The sequence below is a fragment of the Pseudophryne corroboree genome, chromosome 3, assembly GCF_028390025.1.
Source record: "Pseudophryne corroboree isolate aPseCor3 chromosome 3, aPseCor3.hap2, whole genome shotgun sequence".
NCBI classification, from domain to species: Eukaryota; Metazoa; Chordata; class Amphibia; order Anura; family Myobatrachidae; genus Pseudophryne; species Pseudophryne corroboree.
In genome coordinates, this window is record NC_086446.1 from 546310778 (window position 1) to 546334468 (window position 23691).

Consider the following 23691-nt stretch of genomic DNA (forward strand, 5'->3'; position numbering starts at 1 on the left):
AGGTATCCTGGCAGGAAGTCTCCCAGACGCGTCTGAAGTGACGCAGCAGAGCTCCCACCTCGAAATTCCCTTGGGTTGGGTGGGCACAGTCATGCTGAGGCCTTAGTGGAAGGACTTGGTGGACTGTTCCTGAGAACTGGTACTTGCAGGTTTTCTGGACTTACCTCTGGTGCCTCTAACTGCATTGGAGGCACCTCTGGCCTGCAACCGAAATCTTTGAGACCGAAAGGACTGGACAGACGGCCCCGGACAGGAGCGTCGCACCGGCGGGGCCCCAGAGGGGAGGAACGTGGATTTCCCAGCCTTAACTTTGGAAATCCAGGAATCCAATTCAACTCCAAAAAGCCATTCCCCGAAAAAGGGAGGGATTCCACACTACGTTTGGATTCCGCGTCTGCAATCCACTTACGCAACCACAAGGCCCTGCGCTCTGACACTGCCATGGCAGAAGTCCGAGCATTAATGTTCCCCATCTCCTTGAGGGACACGTGTAGTGTCCTTAATGTGCTCCAGGAGGGTTTCCATAGTAACTAAGGGCATATCACCCGAGAGGCCCCCTGAATTTGAGTGGCCCAAGAATGAATAGCATTGGTCATCCAGCAACCTGCAATAACCGGTCTTTGTGATATACCGGCTGCCGTGTATATAGATTTTAGGGTAGTCTATCTTCATATCCCCAGGATCCTTCATGAAAAAGGAGCCCGGGGCAGGCAGCACCGGCTTTTTAGTCAGGCGAGAGACAGACATCCACCCCAGGGGGTTCCTCCAAAAATTTCTACCTTCAGGAGCAAATGGGAAAGTGCGCAAATACTTTTTGGACACTTGATATTTTTTGTCTGGATTTTTCCATGCCTGTCTGAAGAAGTCATCGAACTGTAGAATCAAGGAAAGTGACATTTTTCTTTGTACAAAACAAGCCTAACGACTGCTGTGACACAGCGTCCTCTAGAGGGAGCTTTAACACATCCCTTATAGCCAAAATTATGGGTTCAATACCCTGAGCAGCATTGTGATCCCCACTAACGGGATCTAGGTCATCCCCATCATCCTGTATATCATCTGTAACAGATAATATAGCAGGTAAACCCCGCTCTGAGGACCTGCATGAGAGAGGGGGGGCTGTGCATCTGCCCTAGCAGCTAAATCTGCAATACCTTTTTGAAGTAGCTGAGTTTTCTGCACATAAGCAGTGAGCTGGGATAACAGAATAGATAAGATTTTACTCACCGGTAAATCTTTATCTCGTAGTCCGTAGTGGATGCTGGGGACTCCGTAAGGACCATGGGGAATAGACGGGCTCCGCAGGAGACTGGGCACTCTAAAGAAAGATTTAGTACTACCTGGTGTGCACTGGCTCCTCCCTCTATGCCCCTCCTCCAGGCCTCAGTTAAGGAAACTGTGCCCGGAAGAGCTGACATTACAAGGAAAGGATTTTGGAATCCAGGGTAAGACTCATACCAGCCACACCAATCACACCGTATAACTTGTGATAACCTTACCCAGTTAACAGTATGAACAAACAACATAGCATCAACCAAAGGGTGCCAATATAACATAACCCTTTATTAAGCAATAACTATATACACGTATTGCAGAAAGTCCGCACTGGGGACGGGCGCCCAGCATCCACTACGGACTACGAGAAAAAGATTTACCGGTGAGTAAAATCTTATTTTCTCTAACGTCCTAGTGGATGCTGGGGACTCCGTAAGGACCATGGGGATTATACCAAAGCCTCCAAACGGGCGGGAGAGTGCGGATGACTCTGCAGCACCGAATGGGCAAACACAAGGTCCTCCTCAGCCAGGGTATCAAACTTGTAGAATTTTGCAAAAGTGTTTGAACCCGACCAAGTAGCAGCTCGGCAAAGCTGTAATGCAGAGACCCCTCGGGCAGCCGCCCAAGAAGAGCCCACCTTCCTTGTGGAGTGGGCTTTCACTGATTTTGGATGCGGCAATCCTGCCGCAGAATGAGCCTGCTGAATCGTGTTACAGATCCAGCGCGCAATAGTTTGCTTTGAAGCAGGAGCACCCAGCTTGTTGGATGCATACAGGATAAACAGCGAGTCAGTCTTCCTGACTCCAGCCGTTCTGTTAACATAAGTCTTCAAAGCCCGGACCACGTCCAGCAACTTGGAATCCTCCAAGTCACGAGTAGCCGCAGGCACCACAATAGGTTGGTTCAAATGAAACGAAGACACAACCTTTGATACAAATTGCGGACGAGTCCGCAATTCTGCCCTGTCCATATGAAAAACCAGATAGGGGCTTTTACATGACAAAGCCGCCAATTCTGACACACGCCTAGCCGACGCTAAGGCCAACAGCATGACCACTTTCCATGTGAGATACTTTAGCTCCACGGTCTTAAGTGGCTCAAACCAGTGGGATTTCAGGAACCCCAAGACCACGTTAAGATCCCAAGGTGCCACTGGTGGCACAAAAGGGGGCTGAATATGCAGCACTCCCTTAACAAACGTCTGGACCTCAGGCAGTGAAGCCAGTTCCTTTTGAAAGAAAATGGATAGGGCCGAAATCTGGACCTTTATGGACCCTAATTTTAGGCCCATAGTCACTCCTGACTGTAGGAAGTGCAGGAATCGACCCAGCTGGAATTCCTCTGTAGGGGCCTTCCTGGCCTCACACCAAGCAACATATTTTCGCCATATACGGTGATAATGTTTTGCCGTCACGTCTTTCCTAGCCTTTATCAGCGTAGAAATAACTTCATCCGGAATGCCCTTTTCCGCTAGGATACGGCGTTCAACTGCCATGCCGTCAAACGCAGCATGGCAGTAAGTCTTGGAACAGACAGGGCCCTTGTTGTAACAGGTCCTGTCTGAGAGGCAGAGGCCATGGGTCCTCTGTGAGCATTTCTTGCAGTTCCGGGTACCAAGTCCTTCTTGGCCAATCCGGAGCAATTAATATTGTTCCCACTCCTCTTTTTCTTACAATTCTCAGCACCTTGGGTATGAGAGGAAGAGGAGGAAACGCATAGACCGACTGGAACACCCATGGTGTTACTAGTGCGTCCACAGCTATCGCCTGAGGGTCCCTTGACCTGGCGCAATACCCGTTTAGCTTTTTGTTGAGGCGTGACGCCATCATGTACACCTGTGGGAGTTCCCATCGATTTGCAATCAGCGTGAAGACTTCTTGATGAAGTCCCCACTCTCCCGGGTGGAGGTCGCGTCTGCTGAGGAAGTCTGCTTCCCAGTTGTCGACCCCCGGAATGAACACTGCTGACAGTGCCTGCACGTGATTCTCCGCCCAACGAAGAATCCTCGTGGCTTCTGCCATCACCACCCTGCTTCTTGTGCCGCCCTGTCGGTTGACATGGGCCACTGCAGTGATGTTGTCTGACTGAATCAGCACTGGTTGGTCTCGAAGCAGAGGCTCCGCTTGGCTTAGGGCGTTGTATATGGCCCTTAGTTCTAGGATATTTATGTGCAGACAAGTCTCCTGACTTGACCACAGCCCTTGGAAGTTTCTTCCCTGAGTGACTGCCCCCCAACCTCGGAGGCTTGCATCCGTGGTCACCAGGACCCAGTCCTGTATGCCGAACCTGCGGCCCTAGAGGAGGTGAGCCCTCTGCAGCCACCACAGAAGAGACACCCTGGCCCTGGGGGCCAGGGTGATCAGCCGATGCATCTGAAGATGCGATCCGGACAACTTGTCCAACAGATCCCACTGAAAAATCCTGGCATGGAACCTGCCGAAGGGAATGGCTTCGTATGACGCCACCATCTTTCCCAGGACTCGCGCGCAGTGATGCACCGACACCTGTTTCGGTTTCAGGAGGTCCCTGACCAGAGTCACGAGCACCTGAGCCTTCTCCTCCGGGAGAAATACCTTCATCTGGCCTGTATCCAGAATCATGCCCAGGAAGGGCAGACGCTTCGTAGGGATCAGCTGCGACTTTGGAATATTCAGAACCCAGCCGTGCTGCCGCAACACTTCCTGAGAGTGTGCTACGCTGATCAGTAATTGCTCCCTGGACCTCGCCTTTATGAGGAGATCGTCCAAGTATGGGATAATTGTAACTCCTTGCTTCCGAAGGAGCACCATCATCTCCGCCATCACCTTGGTAAATATTCTCGGTGCCGTGGACAGGCCAAACGGCAGCGTCTGGAATTGGTAATGACAGTCCTGTACCACAAACCTGAGGTACTCTTGATGAGGCGGATAAATGGGGACATGCAAGTAAGCATCCTTGATGTCCAGAGACACCATGAAATCCCCCTCTTCCAGACTTGCAATGACCGCTCTGAGAGATTCCATTTTGAACTTGAATTTCCTCAGATAAATATTCAGGGATTTTAAATTCAAGATGGGCCTGACCGAACCGTCCGGTTTCGGTACCACAAACATAGTGGAATAGTAACCCCTTCCCTGTTGAAGGAGGGGAACCTTTACTACCACCTGCTGGAGGTATAGCTTGTGAATTGCCGCCAGCACTACCTCCCTTTCCATGAGGGAAGCTGGCAAGGCCGATTTTAGGTAACGGTGAGAGGGCGTCACTTCGAACTCCAGCTTGTATCCCTGAGACACAATTTGTATAGCCCAAGGATCCACCTGTGAGCGAACCCACTGGTGGCTGAAATTTTGGAGACGCGCCCCCACCGCTCCTGGCTCCGCCTGTGGAGCCCCAGCGTCATGAGGTGGATTTAGTGGAAGCCGGGGAGGACTTTTGTTCCTGGGAACTAGCTGCATGGTGCAGCTTTTTTCCTCTACCCCTGCCTCTGGCAAGAAAAGATGCCCCTCTGACTTTTTTGCTCTTTTGCGAACGAAAGGACTGCATTTGGTAATACGGTGCTTTCTTCGGCTGTGAGGGAACATAAGGCAAGAAATTTGACTTCCCTGCCGTAGCAGTGGAAACTAGGTCCGAGAGACCGTCCCCAAATAATTCCTCACCCTTATAAGGCAAAACCTCCATGTGTTTTTTTTTTTTTAGAGTCGGCATCCCCTGTCCATAAGACCCTTCTGGCAGAAATGGACATTGCGTTTATTCTAGAGCCCAGCAGGCAAATGTCCCTCTGGGCATCGCGCATATATAGGACAGCGTCCTTGATATGTCCCAGGGTCAGTAGAACAGTGTCCCTGTCCAGGGTATCTATCTCCTCCGAGAGATTATCAGTCCAAGCTGCTACAGCACTACACATCCAGGCCGAAGCAATTGCTGGCCTCAGTGGAGTACCAGAATGTGTATAAACAGACTTCAGGATAGCTTCCTGCTTTCTATCCGCAGGATCCTTTAGGGCGGCAGTATCCTGAGACGGCAGGGCCACCCTCTTAGATAAGCGTGTCAACGCCTTGTCTACCCTCGGGGAGGATTCCCAGCGTAACCTGTCCGTTGGTGGGAAAGGATACGCCATCAGTAATCTCTTGGAAATTACTACTTTCCTATCAGGGGAATCCCACGCTTTTACACATAATTCATGTGAAGGGGGAAAAGTCACTTCTTGCTTTTTCTCCCCATACATATAAACCCTCTTGTCAGGGACAGGGTTTTCCTCTGATATGTGCAATATATCCTTCATTGCTATAATCATGTACCGGGTGGCTTTAGTCATTTTAGGCTGCAACTTTGCATCATCGTCATCGACACTGGAGTCAGACTCCGTGTCGGCATCTGTGTCAACCATCTGGGATAGTGGGCGCTTGTGAGACCCTGACGGCCTCTGCATTGTAGGATCAGGCATGGGTTGAGACCCTGACTGTCCCAAGGCTACAGCTTTATCCAACCTGTTATGTAAGGAGCTTACATTATCATTTAACACCTTCCACATATCCATCCAATCAGGTGTCGGCACCGTCGGCGGCGACACCTCATTCACCTGCACTTGTTCTGCCTCCACATATCCTTCCTCATCAAACATGTCGACACTGACGTACCGACACACCGCACACACACAGGGAATGCTCTGAGGACAGGACCCCACAAAGGCTTTTGGGGAGACAGAGAGAGAGTATGCCAGCACACACCCCAGCGCTATATAACCCAGGGATTACACTGTACCTTAGTGATTACCCAGTAGCTGCTGTTTGTGATCGTTTTGCGCCTAAATTTATGTGCCCCCCCTCTCTTTTTACCCTTTTTGCACCTGGATACTGCAGGGGAGAGCCTGGGGAGCGTCTTTCCAGCGGAGCTGTGAAGAGAAAATGGCGCTGGTGTGCTGAGGAAGAAGGCCCCGCCCCCTCAGCGGCGGGCTTCTGTCCCGCTTCTATGTGTAAAAAATGGCGGGGGCTCGAACATATATCCAGTGCCTGACTGGATATATGTGTTATTTTGCCAAAAGGTACCTTAATTGCTGCCCAGGGCGCCCCCCCCTGCACCCTACAGTGACCGGAGTGTGCGGGTGTGCTGCAGGAGCAATGGCGCACAGCTGCAGTGCTGTGCGCTACCTTAAGTGAAGACAGGAGTCTTCTGCCGCCGATTTCGATGTCTTCATGCTTCTGCTGCTTCTGTACTTCTGGCTCTGCGAGGGGGACGGCGGCGCGGCTCCGGACGATCAAGGTTAGGTACCTGTGTTCGATCCCTCTGGAGCTAATGGTGTCCAGTAGCCTAAGAAGCGCAACCTAGCCGCAGTTAGTAGGTTTGCTTCTCTCCCCTCAGTCCCACGTAGCAGAGAGTCTGTTGCCAGCAGAAGCTCTCTGAAAATAAAAAAACCTAAACTAAAATACTTTCTTCTTAGCAAGCTCAGGAGAGCCCACTAAAAGCACCCAGCTCTGGCCGGGCACAGATTCTAACTAAGGTCTGGAGGAGGGGCATAAAGGGAGGAGCCAGTGCACACCAGGTAGTACTAATTCTTTCTTTAGAGTGCCCAGTCTCCAGCAGAGCCCGTCTATTCCCCATGGTCCTTACGGAGTCCCCAGCATCCACTAGGACGTTAGAGAAATTATAGTTTTAAGATACCCTAACCAGTGGCGCTCTGGACCCTCTCCCCCAGCCCCGTCACTGATTTGTGAAGATTGACTACAATGTTCACAGGAAACAAAGTCAGTAGATAATGGAGAGAATCTAGTGTGACAGACACTGCACAGCTTGTGTTTACCCAAATTCACAGTAAGCACAATAACATACACACAGTTATAATGCAGGCCTGCCCTACTGTATGGGAGAGGGGGAGAGAGAGAGAGAGAGAGAGAGAGAGAGAGAGAGAGAGAGAGAGAGAGAGAGAGAGAGAGAGAGAGAGAGAGAGAGAGAGAGAGAGAGAGAGAGAGAGAGAGAGAACGGACACCAGCACACCCTGAGCTGCCCAGTCCCAGTGAGGCTGCCAGCTCACTATAATACTGTAAACACCAGCAATTTCTAATCTAAAATATGATTTTACTCACCGGTAAATCTATTTCTCGTAGTCCGTAGTGGATGCTGGGCACTCCGTAAGGACCATGGGGAATAGCGGCTCCGCAGGAGACTGGGCACAACTAAAAGAAAGCTTTTAGACCACCTGGTGTGCACTGGCTCCTCCCACCATGACCCCCCTCCAAGCCTCAGTCAGGACACTGTGCCCGGAAGAGCTGACACAATAAGGAAGGATTTTGAATCCCGGGTAAGACTCATACCAGCCACACCAATCACACCGTATAACTTGTGATACTATACCCAGTTAACAGTATGAAATATAACTGAGCCTCTCAACAGATGGCTCAACAATAACCCTTAGTTAGGCAATAACTACATACAAGTATTGCAGACAATCCGCACTTGGGATGGGCGCCCAGCATCCACTACGGACTACGAGAAATAGATTTACCGGTGAGTAAAATCTTATTTTTTCTGACGTCCTAGTGGATGCTGGGAACTCCGTAAGGACCATGGGGATTATACCAAAGCTCCCAAACGGGCGGGAGAGTGCGGATGACTCTGCAGCACCGAATGAGAGAACTCAAGGTCCTCCTCAGCCAGGGTATCAAATTTGTAGAATTTTGCAAACGTGTTTGCCCCTGACCAAGTTGCAGCTCGGCAAAGTTGTAAAGCCGAGACCCCTCGGGCAGCCGCCCAAGATGAGCCCGCTTTCCTCGTGGAATGGGATTTTACGGATTTAGGATGCGGCAATCCAGCCGCAGAATGCTCCAGCTGAATTGTGCTACAAATTCAGCGAGCAATAGTCTGCTTAGAAGCAGGAGCACCTATTTTGTTGGGTGCCTACAGGATAAAAAGCGAGTCAGTTTTCCTGACTCCAGCCGTCCTGGAAATATACATTTTTAAGGCCCTGACTACGTCCAGTAACTTGGAATCTTCCAAGTCCCTAGTAGCCGCAGGCACTACAATAGGTTGGTTCAAGTGAAAAGCTGATACCACCTTAGGGAGAAACTGGGGACGAGTCCTCAATTCTGCCCTATCCATATGGAAAATCAGATAAGGGCTTTTACATGACAAAGCCGCCAATTCTGACACGCCTGGTCGAAGCCAAGGCCAATAACATGACCACTTTCCACGTGAGATATTTCAAATCCACAGTTTTAAGTGGCTCAAACCAATGTGATTTTAGGAAACTCAACACCACGTTGAGATCCCAAGGTGCCACAGGAGGCACAAAAGGGGGCTGAATATGTAGCACTCCCTTTACAAATGTCTGAACTCCAGGCAGTGAAGCCAGTTCTTTCTGGAAGAAAATCGACAGAGCCGAAATCTGGACCTTAATGGAACCCAAGTTTAGGCCCATAGTCACTCTTGACTGTAGGAAGTGCAGAAAAACGACCCAGCTGAAATTCCTCTGTTGGGGCCTTCCTGGCCTCACACCACGCAACATATTTTCGCCAAATACGGTGATAATGGTTTGCGGTTACTTCTTTCCTGGCTTTTATCAGCGTAGGAATAACTTCCTCCGGAATGCCCTTTTCCTTTAGGATCCGGAATTCAACCGCCATGCCGTCAAACGCAGCCGCGGTAAGTCTTGGAACAGACAGGGCCCCTGCTGTAGCAGATCCTGTCTGAGCGGTAGAGGCCATGGGTCCTCAGATATCATTTCTTGAAGTTCTGGGTACCAAGCTCCTCTTGGCCCATCCTGAACCACGAGTATCGTTCTTACTCCTCGTTTTCTTATTTTTCTCAGTACCTTTGGTATGAGAGGCAGAGGAGGGAATACATAAACCGACTGGTACACCCACGGTGTCACTAGAGCGTCCACAGCTATTGCCTGAGGGTCCCTTGACCTGGCGCAATATCTAGTTTTTTGTTTAGGCGGGACGCCATCATGTCCATCTGTGGCCTTTCCCAACGGTTTACCAACAGTTGGAAGACTTCTGGATGAAGTCCCCACTCTCCCGGGTGTAGGTCGTGTCTGCTGAGGAAGTCTGCTTCCCAGTTGTCCACTCCCGGAATGAACACTGCTGACAGTGCTAAGACGTGATTTTCCGCCCATCGGAGAATCCTTGTGGCTTCTGCCATCGCCATCCTGCTTCTTGTGCCGCCCTGTCGGTTTACATGGGCGACCGCCGTGATGTTGTCTGATCGGATCAGTACCGGCTGGTTTTGAAGCAGAGGCCTTGCCAGACTTAGGGCATTGTAAATGGCCCTCAGTTCCAGAACATTTATGTGTAGGGACGACTCCTGACTTGACCAAAGTCCTTGGAAATTTCTTCCCTGTGTGACTGCCCCCCAGCCTCGAAGGCTGGCATCCGTGGTTACCAGGACCCAGTCCTGTATGCCGAATCTGCGGCCCTCTTGAAGATGAGCACTCTGCAGCCACCACAGTAGAGATACCCTGGTCCTTGGAGACAGGGTTATCAGCCGATGCATCTGAAGATGCGATCCCGACCACTTGTCCAAGAGGTCCCACTGAAAGGTTCTTGCATGGAACCTGCCGAATGGAATTCTGCTTCATAAGAAGCTATCATTTTTCCCAGGACTCGTGTGCAGTGATGCACCGATACCTGTTTTGGTTTCAGGAGGTCTCTGACTAGAGATGACAGCTCCTTGGCTTTCTCCTGCGGGAGAAATACTTTTTTCTGTTCTGTGTCCAGAACCATCCCCAGGAACAGTAGGCGTGTGGTAGGAACCAGCTGTGACTTTGGAATGTATAGAATCCATCCGTGCTGTTGTAGCACTTCCCGAGATAGTGCTACTCCGACCAACAACTGCTCCTTGGACCTCGCCTTTATAAGGAGATCGTCCAAGTACGGGATAATTAAAACTCCCTTTTTTCGAAGGAGTATCATCATTTCTGCCATTACCTTGGTAAAGACCCTCGGTGCCGTGGACAGTCCAAACGGCAGTGTTTGGAATTGGTAATGGCAATCCTGTACCACAAATCTGAGGTACTCCTGGTGAGGATGGTAAATGGGGACATGTAGGTAAGCATCCTTGATGTCCAGGGATACCATGTAATCCCCCTCCTCCAGGCTTGCAATAACCGCCCTGAGCGATTCCATCTTGAACTTGAATTTTTTTATGTATGTGTTCAAGGATTTCAAATTTAACATGGGTCTCACCGAACCGTCCGGTTTCGGTACCACAAACAGTGTGGAATAGTAACCCCGTCCTTGTTGAAGTAGGGGCACCTTGACTATCACCTGCTGGGAATACAGCTTGTGAATTGCCTCTAGCACAGCCTCCCTGCCTGAGGGAGTTGTCGGCAAGGCAGATTTGAGGAAACGGCGGGGGGGAGACGCCTCGAATTCCAGCTTGTACCCCTGAGATACTACTTGAAGGATCCAGGGATCCACCTGTGAGCGGGCCCACTGATCGCTGAAATTTTTGAGGCGGCCCCCCACCGTAACTGGCTACGCCTGTGGAGCCCCCGCGTCATGCGGTGGACTCAGAGGAAGCGGGGGAAGAATTTTGATTCTGGGAACTGGCTGACTGGTGCAGCTTTTTCCCTCTTCCCTCGTCTCTGTGCAGAAAGGAAGCGCCTTTAACCCGCTTGCTTTTCTGAAGCCGAAAGGACTGTACCTGATAATACAGTGCTTTCTTAGGCTGTGAGGAAACCTGAGGTAAAAATTTTTCTTCCCAGCTGTTGCTGTGGATACGAGGTCCCAGAGACCATCCCCAAACGATTCCTCACCCTTATAAGGCTCTATGTGCCTTTTAAAAGTCAGCATCACCTGTCCAGTGTCGGGTCTCTAATACCCTCCTGACAGAATGGACATTGCATTAATTCTGGATGCCAGCCGGCAAAATATCCCTCTCTGCATCCCTCATATTTAAGACAACGTCTTTAATATGCTCTTATGTTCGCAAAATAGTATCCCTGTTTGACAGGGTCACAGACCCCGCTGCAGCAGCACTATCTGCAGGTCTCAGTCTAGTACCTGAGTGTGTAAATACAGACTTCAGGATAGCCTCCTGCTTTTTATCAGCAGGTACCTTCAAAGTGGCCGTATCCTAAGACGACAGTGCCACCTTTTTTGACAAACGTGTGAGCGCCTTATCCACCCTAGGGGATATCTCCCAGCGTAACTTATCCTCTGGCGGGAAAGGGTACGCCATCAGTAACTTTTTAGAAATTACCAGTTTCTTATCGGGGGAACCCACGCTTTTTCACACTTCACTCACTCATTTGATGGGGGAACAAAACACTGCCTGCTTTTTCTCCCCACACATAAAACCCTTTTTTAGTGGTACTTGGGTTAATGTCAGAAATGTGTAACACATTTTTTATTGCCGGGATCATGTAACAGATGTTCCTAGTGGATTGTGTATATGTCTCAACCTCGTCGACACTGGAGTCAGACTCCGTGTCGACATCTGTGTCTGCCATCTGAGGGAGCGGGCGTTTTTGAGCCCCTGATGGCCTTTGAGACGCCTGGGCAGGCGCGGCTGAGAAGCCGGCTGTCCCACAGCTGTTACGTCATCCAGCCTTTTATGTAAGGAGTTGACACTGTCGGTTTATACCTTCCACCTATCCATCCACTCTGGTGTCGGCCCCACAGGGGACGACATCACATTTATCGGCATCTGCTCTGCAACCACATAAGCCTCCTCATCAAACGTGTCGACACAGCCGTACCGACACACCGCACACACACAGGGAATGCTCTGACTGAGGACAGGACCCCACACAGCCCTTTGGGGAGACAGAGAGAGAGTATGCCAGCACACACCAGAGCGCTATATAATTTAGGGATTAACACTATATTGAGTGAATTTTTCCCAATAGCTGCTTGTATATACAATATTGCGCCTAAATTTAGTGCCCCCCCTCTCTTTTTAACCCTTTGAGCTTGCAAACTACAGGGGAGAGCCTGGGGAGCTGTCTTCCAGCTGCACTGTGAAGAGAAAATGGCGCCAGTGTGCTGAGGGAGATAGCTCCGCCCCTTTTTCGCGGACTTTTCTCCCGCTTTATGGATTCTGGCAGGGGTATTTATCACATATATAGCCTCTGGGGCTATATATTGTGATATATTTGCCAGCCAAGGTGTTTTTATTGCTGCTTAGGGCGCCCCCCCCCAGCGCCCTGCACCCTCAGTGACCGGAGTGTGAAGTGTGTATGAGGAGCAATGGCGCACAGCTGCAGTGCTGTGCGCTACCTTGGTGAAGACTGATGTCTTCTGCCGCCGATTTTCCGGACCTCTTCTTGCTTCTGGCTCTGTAAGGGGGACGGCGGCGCGGCTCCGGGAACGAACACCAAGGCCAGTTCCATGCGGTCGATCCCTCTGGAGCTAATGGTGTCCAGTAGCCTAAGAAGCCCAAGCTAGCTGCAAGCAGGTAGGTTCGCTTCTTCTCCCCTTAGTCCCTCGATGCAGTGAGCCTGTTTCTAGCAGGACTCACTGTAAAATAAAAAACCTAAAATAAACTTTCTTTCTAGGAGCTCAGGAGAGCCCCTAGTGTGCATCCAGCTCGGCCGGACACAGAAATCTGGGGGGGGGGGGGCGGGAAGAGCCAGTGCACACCTGGTGGTCTAAAAGCTTTCTTTTAGTTGTGCCCAGTCTCCTGCGGAGCCGCTATTCCCCATGGTCCTTACGGAGTTCCCAGCATCCACTAGGACGTCAGAGAAGTAGGATTTATATATAGTGTACACAAGCGGCTCTCCACCTTTGCTACACCCTGTACCAGATATCCAACGTGTCTGAGGAGTCAGGAAGCGCTGTGTGTGCTGTATATGGCTGCAGTAAGCAGAGGAAGGCGCCAAAACGCCTCAGATCCCGCTTCAGGTAGCTCCGCCCCCTCCAATGGCGCCAGAGTTACACACATATATTGTAGTGGCATGAGTCTCCTTTTTAGCTTAAATCACACAAGTGCTAATCAAGCCCAGTTTTGCCAGTTCTACACGGGGGATCTTAGCAGGACACCCCCGGGAGAGTCCCGTACACCACGCCCGTGGTCAGCTGCACTTCGTACTCACCCCCGATGTCACCTTCAGGCAGCGTTAGAGGTGTGCGGCGTGCTGCGGATGTAACAGCCAAGGTGCAGTGCCCCCCTGAACAACACCACCCTTCAGGACAGTGGTCCTACAGCGGGGAAGCGGCTCTGCACCTCGTAAGGCCGGTGACTGCCCACTTCGATCCCTCCCCCTTACTCCCACGGTACAGGTATGCTGTTGACCAGACAGCATACCGAAAATAATAGAAGAAAATGAATTAAACTCTCTGGAGCTGCAGAGATGTACATCCTCTCCTGAGGGCACTTTTTCCTAAACTGCCTGTGGGAGGGGGTATAGAGGGGAGGAGCCAGCACACCTAGTTGAAGAAATTTAAAGTGCACTGGCTCCTTTGGACCGCATCTATACCCCATCGTACTAGTTTTCCCCAATATCCCTTATGGATGCTAGAGAAAATAGTTGTCATTTGAATGCCATCAAGACGTTGAAATTTATATTGATGTTTTTGCATCCACAGTGTTCACACCAGAATCCAAACATTGTACAAAGGACAGCACCGCTCAAGTCATTCATGCAAGTCAGTAAATGTATAAGTCATTGTTAGAGTCAGCAGAAAATCCCACGGAAACAGCAATGTTTAGTCCATTCTCTATTTTGTAACTGGATCTTTTCCTCTCCGAGAATTTGTAATTTTTCTTTTAAAAGGCCAGGAGCATAATCAGTTGCGGATTTCTATTGGGAGAGGTGCAAATCTCCAAGGTAGGACGTACACGTTTAGTCACGTTTCTGCATTTTATTGTCCTATTGACCATACAAAAAAAATGTTTGGGAATTTTTTTTTTTTTTTTTTGTAAGCAGTAACCTGGACTAAAACGGCTAATGGTTAAAATGTCACAAGATAATGGGCTAAACATAAACCACCATCTAAAAACAATGAAAAAAGGCCTAATAAAAGGGTTAATAAAAACAAAACAGAACCATCTTACATAAATTGAGAACAAGGGATTTTGGGAGTGTTTTACAAACACATTGGCAAATACATTTTAACTGCTCGGAAGAGCTGTAATAAGTCAATATGTATGAATGAAAAGAAGCAGAAAATCTACATGCAAGCAGTGCTCACCGCATAATTATGAAGAAAAGCTAAATATACTTAGAAAAAAGGGGTGAGATTTTCCTTTTAACGCCTGCCAATGAAAAGTAAAGCATCGCAGAGATGAAGGAATCGGTCACGCCTGGGCCAGGTAGCAAGCTCAGAAGCAAGAAGCGACTTATCCCCTATTCTAGCAGACCGGGGATCTTAATACATACCTGTGAAGTTGACATGCGAGAGGTATCTTGCCGCCCAGTTAAGTCGGACGAGGAGACATTTACAGGAGCACCACGATGCAGTCTCATACTCACTTTCCGTTCACGTTCCATACCAGACACAGGCCGGGGGGAGGTGTTTGCTATTAAAATAAACAATAAAAGGTTAAAGCATTTGCAAAGGGAAAAAAAAACAACAACAAAAAAACACCCCTGCTCCACTAATATGGTAACCACATACTATCCGGACTCAGCCAGATGATCTACGTATATAACAAGGCAGAGATTAGACCCACAAAACCTTCACATTGTCACTGGAAGATCTAGTCACATAATCTTTACATTACACTTGTGGACATTTCTTTTACAGAAACCTTAAAATTATAGAATTGTAGCTGTATAGTGCTTACACTAAAGGAACAAAGCTGAAGGAACAGCTGAAGCTGTACCCAGCTACTTAGTGCACTAAGAACTGGCAGGCCAGGGCTGGAGGTGGGCTATAGGGAAGAAGGAGCCTGTGCTTCTGAAAATTACCTATTAGTGCTCCAGGCTTCTCCAGAACCAGCTATACAACTGTCCTCTAGTGATGCAGGAGAAAGCAGGTAACAGTAGCCCAAATGTATTAAACCTTAAAAAGTGATGAAGTGGAGACGGATAAGAGTGATAAATGACCAGCCAACCAGCTCCTGTCATTTTTCAAACAGAAACAGCCTGATACTCTTTATCCGTCTGCACGCTATCAATTATTAGGGCTTAATACATTTCGGGCCAGTGAGCTTTAACCACTAATGCCAGTAGCATGGCAGAAATGACTAGCCCTCATGCATATGTATTTCCATTGATGTGAATTGCATGTCTGTAAAAAGTGTTACATAACTATTAAGACATTACAGCTGTTTTCATGGATATCGCTATACGCCATTTAATGTGTTTCATGAATACCTGCCTCAGTGGAAAACTAAATGGGAACATAGTAAAAGGGTTAGGTGTGTATCACCGGTAATGTAACACTAATCTGCATACATGTCCCAAATACAGATTCTGAAATAGTATATAGCTGTGCCTATGATAACAGCCGCTTTTAATTTTGTGTTCTGTACACAACAATTAGCATTGGCTATATAGCACCAGCATAGTCCGTCTTCCAAATTTTTCAGCAGTCCCCCAAAAAATAAATAAATGAATAATAATGCTGCACTAGAGATTTTTGAACGTTTTACCAACTCAAAAATAAGAATTTACTTACCGATAATTCTATTTCTCGTAGTCCGTAGTGGATGCTGGGGACTCCGTCAGGACCATGGGGTTTAGCGGCTCCGCAGGAGACAGGGCACAAAAGTAAAAGCTTTAGGATCAGGTGGTGTGCACTGGCTCCTCCCCCTATGACCCTCCTCCAAGCCTCAGTTAGGATACTGTGCCCGGACGAGCGTACACAATAAGGAAGGATTTTGAATCCCGGGTAAGACTCATACCAGCCACACCAATCACACTGTACAACCTGTGATCTGAACCCAGTTAACAGCATGATAACAGAGGAGCATCTGAAAAGATGGCTCACAACAATAACCCGATTTTTGTAACAATAACTATGTACAAGTATTGCAGACAATCCGCACTTGGGATGGGCGCCCAGCATCCACTACGGACTACGAGAAATAGAATTATCGGTAAGTAAATTCTTATTTTCTCTGACGTCCTAAGTGGATGCTGGGGACTCCGTCAGGACCATGGGGATTATACCAAAGCTCCCAAACGGGCGGGAGAGTGCGGATGACTCTGCAGCACCGAATGAGAGAACTCCAGGTCCTCCTCAGTCAGGGTGTGCCCCTGACCAAGTATCAGCTCGGCAAAGTTGTAAAGCCGAGACCCCTCGGGCAGCCGCCCAAGATGAGCCCACCTTCCTTGTGGAATGGGCATTTACATATTTTGGCTGTGGCAGGCCTGCCACAGAATGTGCAAGCTGAATTGTACTACACATCCAACTAGCAATCGTCTGCTTAGAAGCAAGAGCACCCAGTTTGTTGGGTGCATACAGGATAACAGCAAGTCAGTTTTCCTGACTCCAGCCGTCCTGGAACCTATATTTTCAGGGCACTGACAACATCTAGCAACTTGGAGTCCTCCAAGTCCCTAGTAGCCGCAGGTACCACAATAGGCTGGTTCGGGTGAAACACTGACACCACCTTAGGGAGAAACTGGGGATGAGTCCGCAGCTCTGCCCTGTCCGAATGGACAATCAGATATGGGCTTTTTTGAGACAAACGCCGCCAATTCTGACACTCGCCTGGCCGAGGCCAGGGCCAACAGCATGGTCACTTTCCCTGTGAGATATTTCAAATCCACAGATTTGAGCGGTTTAAACCAATGTGATTTTAGGAATCCCAGAACTACGTTGAGATCCCACAGTGCCACTGGAGGCACAAAAGGGGGTTGTATATGCAGTACTCCCTTGACAAACTTCTGGACTTCAGGAACTGAAGCCAATTCTTTCTGGAAGAAAATCGACAGGGCCGAAATTTGAACCTTAATGGACCCCAATTTGAGGCCCATAGACACTCCTGTTTGCAGGAAATGCAGGAAACGACCGAGTTGAAATTTCTTCATGGGGCCTTCCTGGCCTCACACCACGCAACATATTTTCGCCACATGTGGTGATAATGTTGTGCGGTCACCTCCTTCCTGGCTTTGACCAGGGTAGGAATGACCTCTTCCGGAATGCCTTTTTCCCTTAGGATCCGGCGTTCAACCGCCATGCCGTCAAACGCAGCCGCGGTAAGTCTTGGAACAGACATGGTACTTGCTGAAGCAAGTCCCTTCTTAGCGGCAGAGGCCATGAGTCCTCTGTGAGCATCTCTTGAAGTTCCGGGTACCAAGTCCTTCTTGGCCAATCCGGAGCCACGAGTGTAGTTCTTACTCCTCTACGTCTTATAATTCTCAATACCTTGGGTATGAGAAGCAGAGGAGGGAAGACATACACCGACTGGTACACCCACGGTGTTACCAGAACGTCCACAGCTATTGCCTGAGGGTCTTTTGACCTGGCGCAATACTTGTCCAGTTTTTTGTTCAGGCGGGACGCCATCATGTCCACCTTTGGTCTTTTCCAACGGTTCACAATCATGTGGAAAACTTTCCGATGAAGTCCCCACTCTCCCGGGTGGAGGTTGTGCCTGCTGAGGAAGTCTGCTTCCCAGTTGTCCACTCCCGGAATGAACACTGCTGACAGTGCTATCACATGATTTTCCGCCCAGCGAAAAATCCTTGCAGTTTCTGCCATTGCCCTCCTGCTTCTTGTGCCGCCCTGTCTGTTTACGTGGGCGACTGCCGTGATGTTGTCCCACTGGATCAATACCGGCTGACCTTGAAGCAGAGGTCTTGCTAAGCTTAGAGCATTGTAAATTGCCCTTAGCTCCAGTATATTTATGTGGAGAAAAATCTCCAGACTTGATCACACTCCCTGGAAATTTTTTCCCTGTGTGACTGCTCCCAAGCCTCTCAGGCTGGCCTCCGTGGTCACCAGCATCCAATCCTGAATGCCGAATCTGCGGCCCTCTAGAAGATGAGCACTCTGTGACCACCACAGGAGAGACACCCTTGTCCTTGGAGATAGGGTTATCCGCTGATGCATCTGAAAATGCGATCCGGACCATTTGTCCAGCAGATCCCACTGAAAAGTTCTTGCGTGGAATCTGCCGAATGGAATCGCTTCGTAATAAGCCACCATTTTTCCCAGGACTCTTGTGCAATGATGCACTGACACTTTTCCTGGTTTTAGGAGGTTCCTGACTAGCTCGGATAACTCCCTGGCTTTCTCCTCCGGGAGAAACACCTTTTCCTGGACTGTGTCCAGAACCATCCCTAGGAACAGCAGACGTGTCGTCGGAAACGGCTGCGATTTTGGATATTTAGAATCCACCCGTGCTGTCGTAGAACTACTTGAGATAGTGCTACTCCGACTTCCAACTGTTCTCTGGACCTTGCCCTTATCAGGAGATCGTCCAAGTAAGGGATAATTAAGACGCCTTTTCTTTGAAGAAGAATCATTATTTCGGCCATTACTTTGGTAAAGACCCGGGGTGCCGTGGACAATCCAAACGGCAGCGTCTGAAACTGATAGTGACAGTTCCGTACCACGAACCTGAGGTACCCTTGGTGAGAAGGGCAATTTGGGACATGGAGGTAAGCATCCTTGATGTCCAGGGACACCATATAGTCCCCTTCTTCCTGGTTCGCTATCACTGCTCTGAGTGACTCCATCTTGATTTGAACCTTTGTATGTAAGTGTTCAAAGATTTCCCATTTAGAATAGGTCTCACCGAGCCGTCTGGCTTCAGTACCACAATATAGTGTGGAATAATACCCCTTTCCTTGTTGTAGGAGGGGTACTTTGATTATCACCTGCTGGGAATACAGCTTGTGAATTGTTTCCAATACTGCCTCCCTGTCGGAGGAAGACGTTGGTAAAGCAGACATCAGGAGCCTGCGAGGGGGAGACGTCTCGAATCTCCAGTCTGTACCCCTGGGATACTACTTGTAGGATCCAGGGGTCCACTTGCGAGTGAGCCCACTACGCGCTGAAACTCTTGAGACGACCCCCCACCGCACTTGAGTCCGCTTGTACGGCCCCAGCGTCATGCTGAGGACTTGGCAGAAGCTGTGGAGGGCTTCTGTTCCTTGGAATGGGCTGCCTGCTGCAGTCTTCTTCCCTTTCCTCTATCCCTGGGCAGATATGACTGGCCTTTTGCCCGCTTGCCCTTATGGGGACGAAAGGACTGAGGCTGAAAAGACGGTGTCTTTTTCTGCTGAGATGTGATTTGGGGTAAAAAAGGTGGATTTTCCAGCTGTTGCCGAGGCCACCAGGTCCGATGGACCGACCCCAAATAACTCCTCCCCTTTATACGGCAATACTTCCATGTGCCGTTTGGAATCTGCATCACCTGACCACTGTCGTGTCCATAAACATCTTCTGGCAGATATGGACATCGCACTTACTCTTGATGCCAGAGTGCAAATATCCCTCTGTGCATCTCGCATATATAGAAATGCATCCTTTAAATGCTCTATAGTCAATAAAATACTGTCCCTGTCAAGGGTATCAATATTTTCAGTCAGGGAATCCGACCAAGCCACCCCAGCGCTGCACATCCAGGCTGAGGCGATCGCTGGTCGCAGTATAACACCAGTATGTGTGTATATACCTTTTTAGGATATTTTCCAGCCTCTCAGCTGGCTCCTTGAGGGCGGCCCTATCTGGGGACGGTACCGCCACTTGTTTTGATAAGCGTGTGAGCGCCTTATCCACCCTAAAGGGTGTTTCCCAACGCGCCCTAACTTCTGGCGGGAAAGGGTATACCGCCAATAATTTTCTATCGGGGGAAACCCACGCATCATCACACACTTCATTTAATTTATCTGATTCAGGAAAAACTACAGGTAGTTTTTTCACACCCCACATAATACCCTTCTTGTGGTACTTGTAGTATCAGAAATATGTAACACCTCCTTCATTGCCCTTAACATGTAACGTGTGGCCCTAAAGGAAAATACGTTTGTTTCTTCACCGTCGACACTGGAGTCAGTGTCTGTGTCGACCGACTGAGGTAAATGAGCGTTTTACAGCCCCTGACGGTGTTTGAGACGCCTGGACAGGTACTAATTTGTTTGCCGGCCGTCTCATGTCGTCAACCGACCTTGCAGCGTGTTGACATTATCACGTAATTCCTTAAATAAGCCATCCATTCCGGTGTCGACTCCCTAGAGAGTGACATCACCATTTCAGGCAATTGCTCCGCCTCCTCACCAACATCGTCCTCATACATGTCGACACACACGTACCGACACACAGCACACACACAGGGAATGCTCTGATAGAGGACAGGACCCCACTAGCCCTTTGGGGAGACAGAGGGAGAGTTTGCCAGCACACACCAAAAACGCTATAATTATACAGGGACAACCTTTATATAAGTGTTTTTCCCTTATAGCATTTTAATATATATATACATATCGCCAAATAAGTGCCCCCCCTCTCTGTTTTAACCCTGTTTCTGTAGTGCAGTGCAGGGGAGAGCCTGGGAGCCTTCCCACCAGCATTTCTGTGAGGGAAAATGGCGCTGTGTGCTGAGGAGAATAGGCCCCGCCCCCTTTTCGGCGGGCTTCTTCTCCCGTTTTTCTGAGACCTGGCAGGGGTTAAATACATCCATATAGCCCCCAGGGGCTATATGTGATGTATTTTTAGCCAGAATAAGGTACTATCATTGCTGCCCAGGGCGCCCCCCCCCAGCGCCCTGCACCCTCAGTGACCGCTGCTATGAAGTGTGCTGACAACAATGGCGCACAGCTGCAGTGCTGTGCGCTACCTTATGAAGACTGAAGAGTCTTCTGCCGCCGGTTTCTGGACCTCTTCACTTTTCGGCATCTGCAAGGGGGTCGGCGGTGCGGCTCCGGGACGAACCCCAGGGTGAGACCTGTGTTCCGACTCCCTCTGGAGCTAATGGTGTCCAGTAGCCTAAGAAGCCAATCCATCCTGCACGCAGGTGAGTTCACTTCTCTCCCCTAAGTCCCTCGTAGCAGTGAGCCTGTTGCCAGCAGGACTCACTGAAAATAAAAAACCTAACAAAACTTTTACTCTAAGCAGCTCTTTAGGAGAGCCACCTAGATTGCACCCTTCTCGGCCGGGCACAAAAATCTAACTGAGGCTTGGAGGAGGGTCATAGGGGGAGGAGCCAGTGCACACCACCTGATCCTAAAGCTTTTACTTTTGTGCCCTGTCTCCTGCGGAGCCGCTAAACCCCATGGTCCTGACGGAGTCCCCAGCATCCACTTAGGACTAGTGATGAGCGAGGTTCGGTTTTACTCGGTTCTCAAAACGGCATCTTATTGGCTATCCAAAACACGTGACATCCGTGAGCCAATAAGATGCCGTTTTGAGAACAGAGTAAAACCGAGTAAAACCGAATCCGCTCATCACTACTTAGGACGTCAGAGAAAATGTGGTAACGACCATCTCTCTTCCATTGTCCTGCTTGTGTTGACTTTTAGCAGGGATGGGGAAAATAAGCAGCCCTTCAGCTGTTGTAGAACTACATATCCCAGCATGCCCTGCAACAGTTATCATGGCCAAACAGCATGCTGGCATATGTAGTTCTCCAACAGCCGGAGGGCCACTTATTGGGCACCCTGAACTAGCGAGATGATAAAAAGTTCAAAATGAATTTTTTTTTTTAGTTAATTTGTCACGTATATTGTATATTAAAGATGACAATATCTTTCATTTATATATAAATAAGCAGAATTGTGTGTAGTATGACAAGGAAATGCACACAGCCTCTGTTTATCAGATAATTATGCCTCAAAAATCCAGGATAGGCATATTTTAAAAAGACAAGCCATTATGTATAACTGTGTGAGACATACCTGTGTGGGAGGTGGGTGTGAGAGGTGTGGGTGGAGTCACTTCCTGGGTGCCCCTTAGTCTACCTGAAGCAGTAGAGGGCAGACCCCGAGCTGCAGGATTTCGTGCGTGTCTTAGTCGTTCTTCCCGCTCTCTCCTTTCACGCTCTGCATCTTCAGCAGCACGGCTTGCACCCTACGGGAAGGAAAAAAATAAATAAATTCAAATAAAATTGATCTATAGCCATTTAGAAGAATTGCATGCTCTTGGCCCAATGATATATAGAGACTACTCATAGAATTTCTTCCTTAGTCCCTCGGACCAAATGAACTGGTTAGCACCCTCTGTTCGGAATATATAGGCAAACAAAAAAGAAAAGTGAACCCCCCCCCCCCCCCCCACAAATTAGCTAAAAAACATTAAGCTGACCAAATGGTTTGCTGCTTGACCCAATAGTCAGTTAAAAAAGATCAGAGTAACTGGCCACACAATTAAATGGCTAAACTAAACGAGATGTCACAAGTTTCACAGGGGCTGGTTAGCATGATGAGAATATAATACAGTATCTATAAACACACCCCAATAATGGGTACTGTCCAACTGGACATAATGACAACATCACAATTATGAAAGACCAATTAAAATTAGAATATGTAAAAAAATAAATAAATTATATATATATATATATATATATATATATATATATATATATATATATATATATATATATAATATATATATCTGGAAAATGCCATTGCACACAGCAAGTTAACTACGTTGCATCCATTACCTAGAAGACAGTCTAATGTAGAAGCACTGCTATTAACATGGATTTCTGAACAGAAAACCACACACAGCCTCCTTACAGACATTACATCCTTCAATATACATAATCAGCTCCTAAGTACATCTGAATAATCATCTAACTCAGGCATGTCCAAACTGCGGCCCTCCAGCTGTTGAGAAACTCCACATCCCAGCATGCCCTGACACAGCGTTAGCATTCTCTGACAGCAAAACTGTGTCAAGGCATGCTGGGATATGTAGTTTCACAACAGCTGGAGGGCCGCAGTTTGGACATGCATGATCTAACTAATTAACTACCACCCCAGATCTGCCGTTCACTCCTCAAACGTATTCTCAGCATCACCGATCAATCCCCTTCCTCATCCTACTGCAGCCATAATCCTCCTCTTGGCAGAATCCTTCCACTCATGATCATTAACCCACCATCTTCAGTAATCTGGGCATCATTATTAATACTCTTTCAGTTATTGGTCACCTCATCATTAACTCCTCCCATCATTAGTGTCATCCTTTACAACAGCCCCTCTCAAACCAGCTGAATTTCCCCGCAGATTACATGTGTGTCACTGTCGAAGCTGCTTCATACAGTAATTGATCTGCATTAAAACTTTGTGCTTCAACACAGTGATAGGCAACCTGATAAACTTCATGCGCCTTATTGGGCAGCCCTCCATTACAAGAGCGAGAGTAGGGTGACACAGCAGCACTAGTAAGACAAATTTGCGCAGTGACAGAGGGCTCCCCTGCAGGAAACATACAGATGGAGGCTCAGAACTCACAGGGAGCATAACTCCATAATCTGATTGTTTAGTACTTGAGTCTTTTGCCAGATTTAATTTGTTGTACTTCTCTGATGCAACTGTTCATTAGTACTAAAGCAATATTATGACAGACTAATTGAAAATATACCCATACACTA

The 23691-nt window shown here is 48.6% G+C and overlaps 1 protein-coding gene across 1 annotated transcript in view; it reads right to left on the reverse strand.

Moving 5' to 3' along the window:
- CSNK1D (casein kinase 1 delta) overlaps positions 1-23691 on the reverse strand; it is a 111294-nt gene that overhangs the window by 23465 nt on the left and 64138 nt on the right. Inside the window, exons 7-8 of the mRNA XM_063963225.1 lie at positions 21989-22160; positions 14576-14715 (exon numbers count right to left, since the gene is read on the reverse strand). Of these exons, the coding sequence (XP_063819295.1) occupies positions 14576-14715; positions 21989-22160 (312 nt within the window). The remainder of the gene's footprint in view (positions 1-14575; positions 14716-21988; positions 22161-23691) is intronic.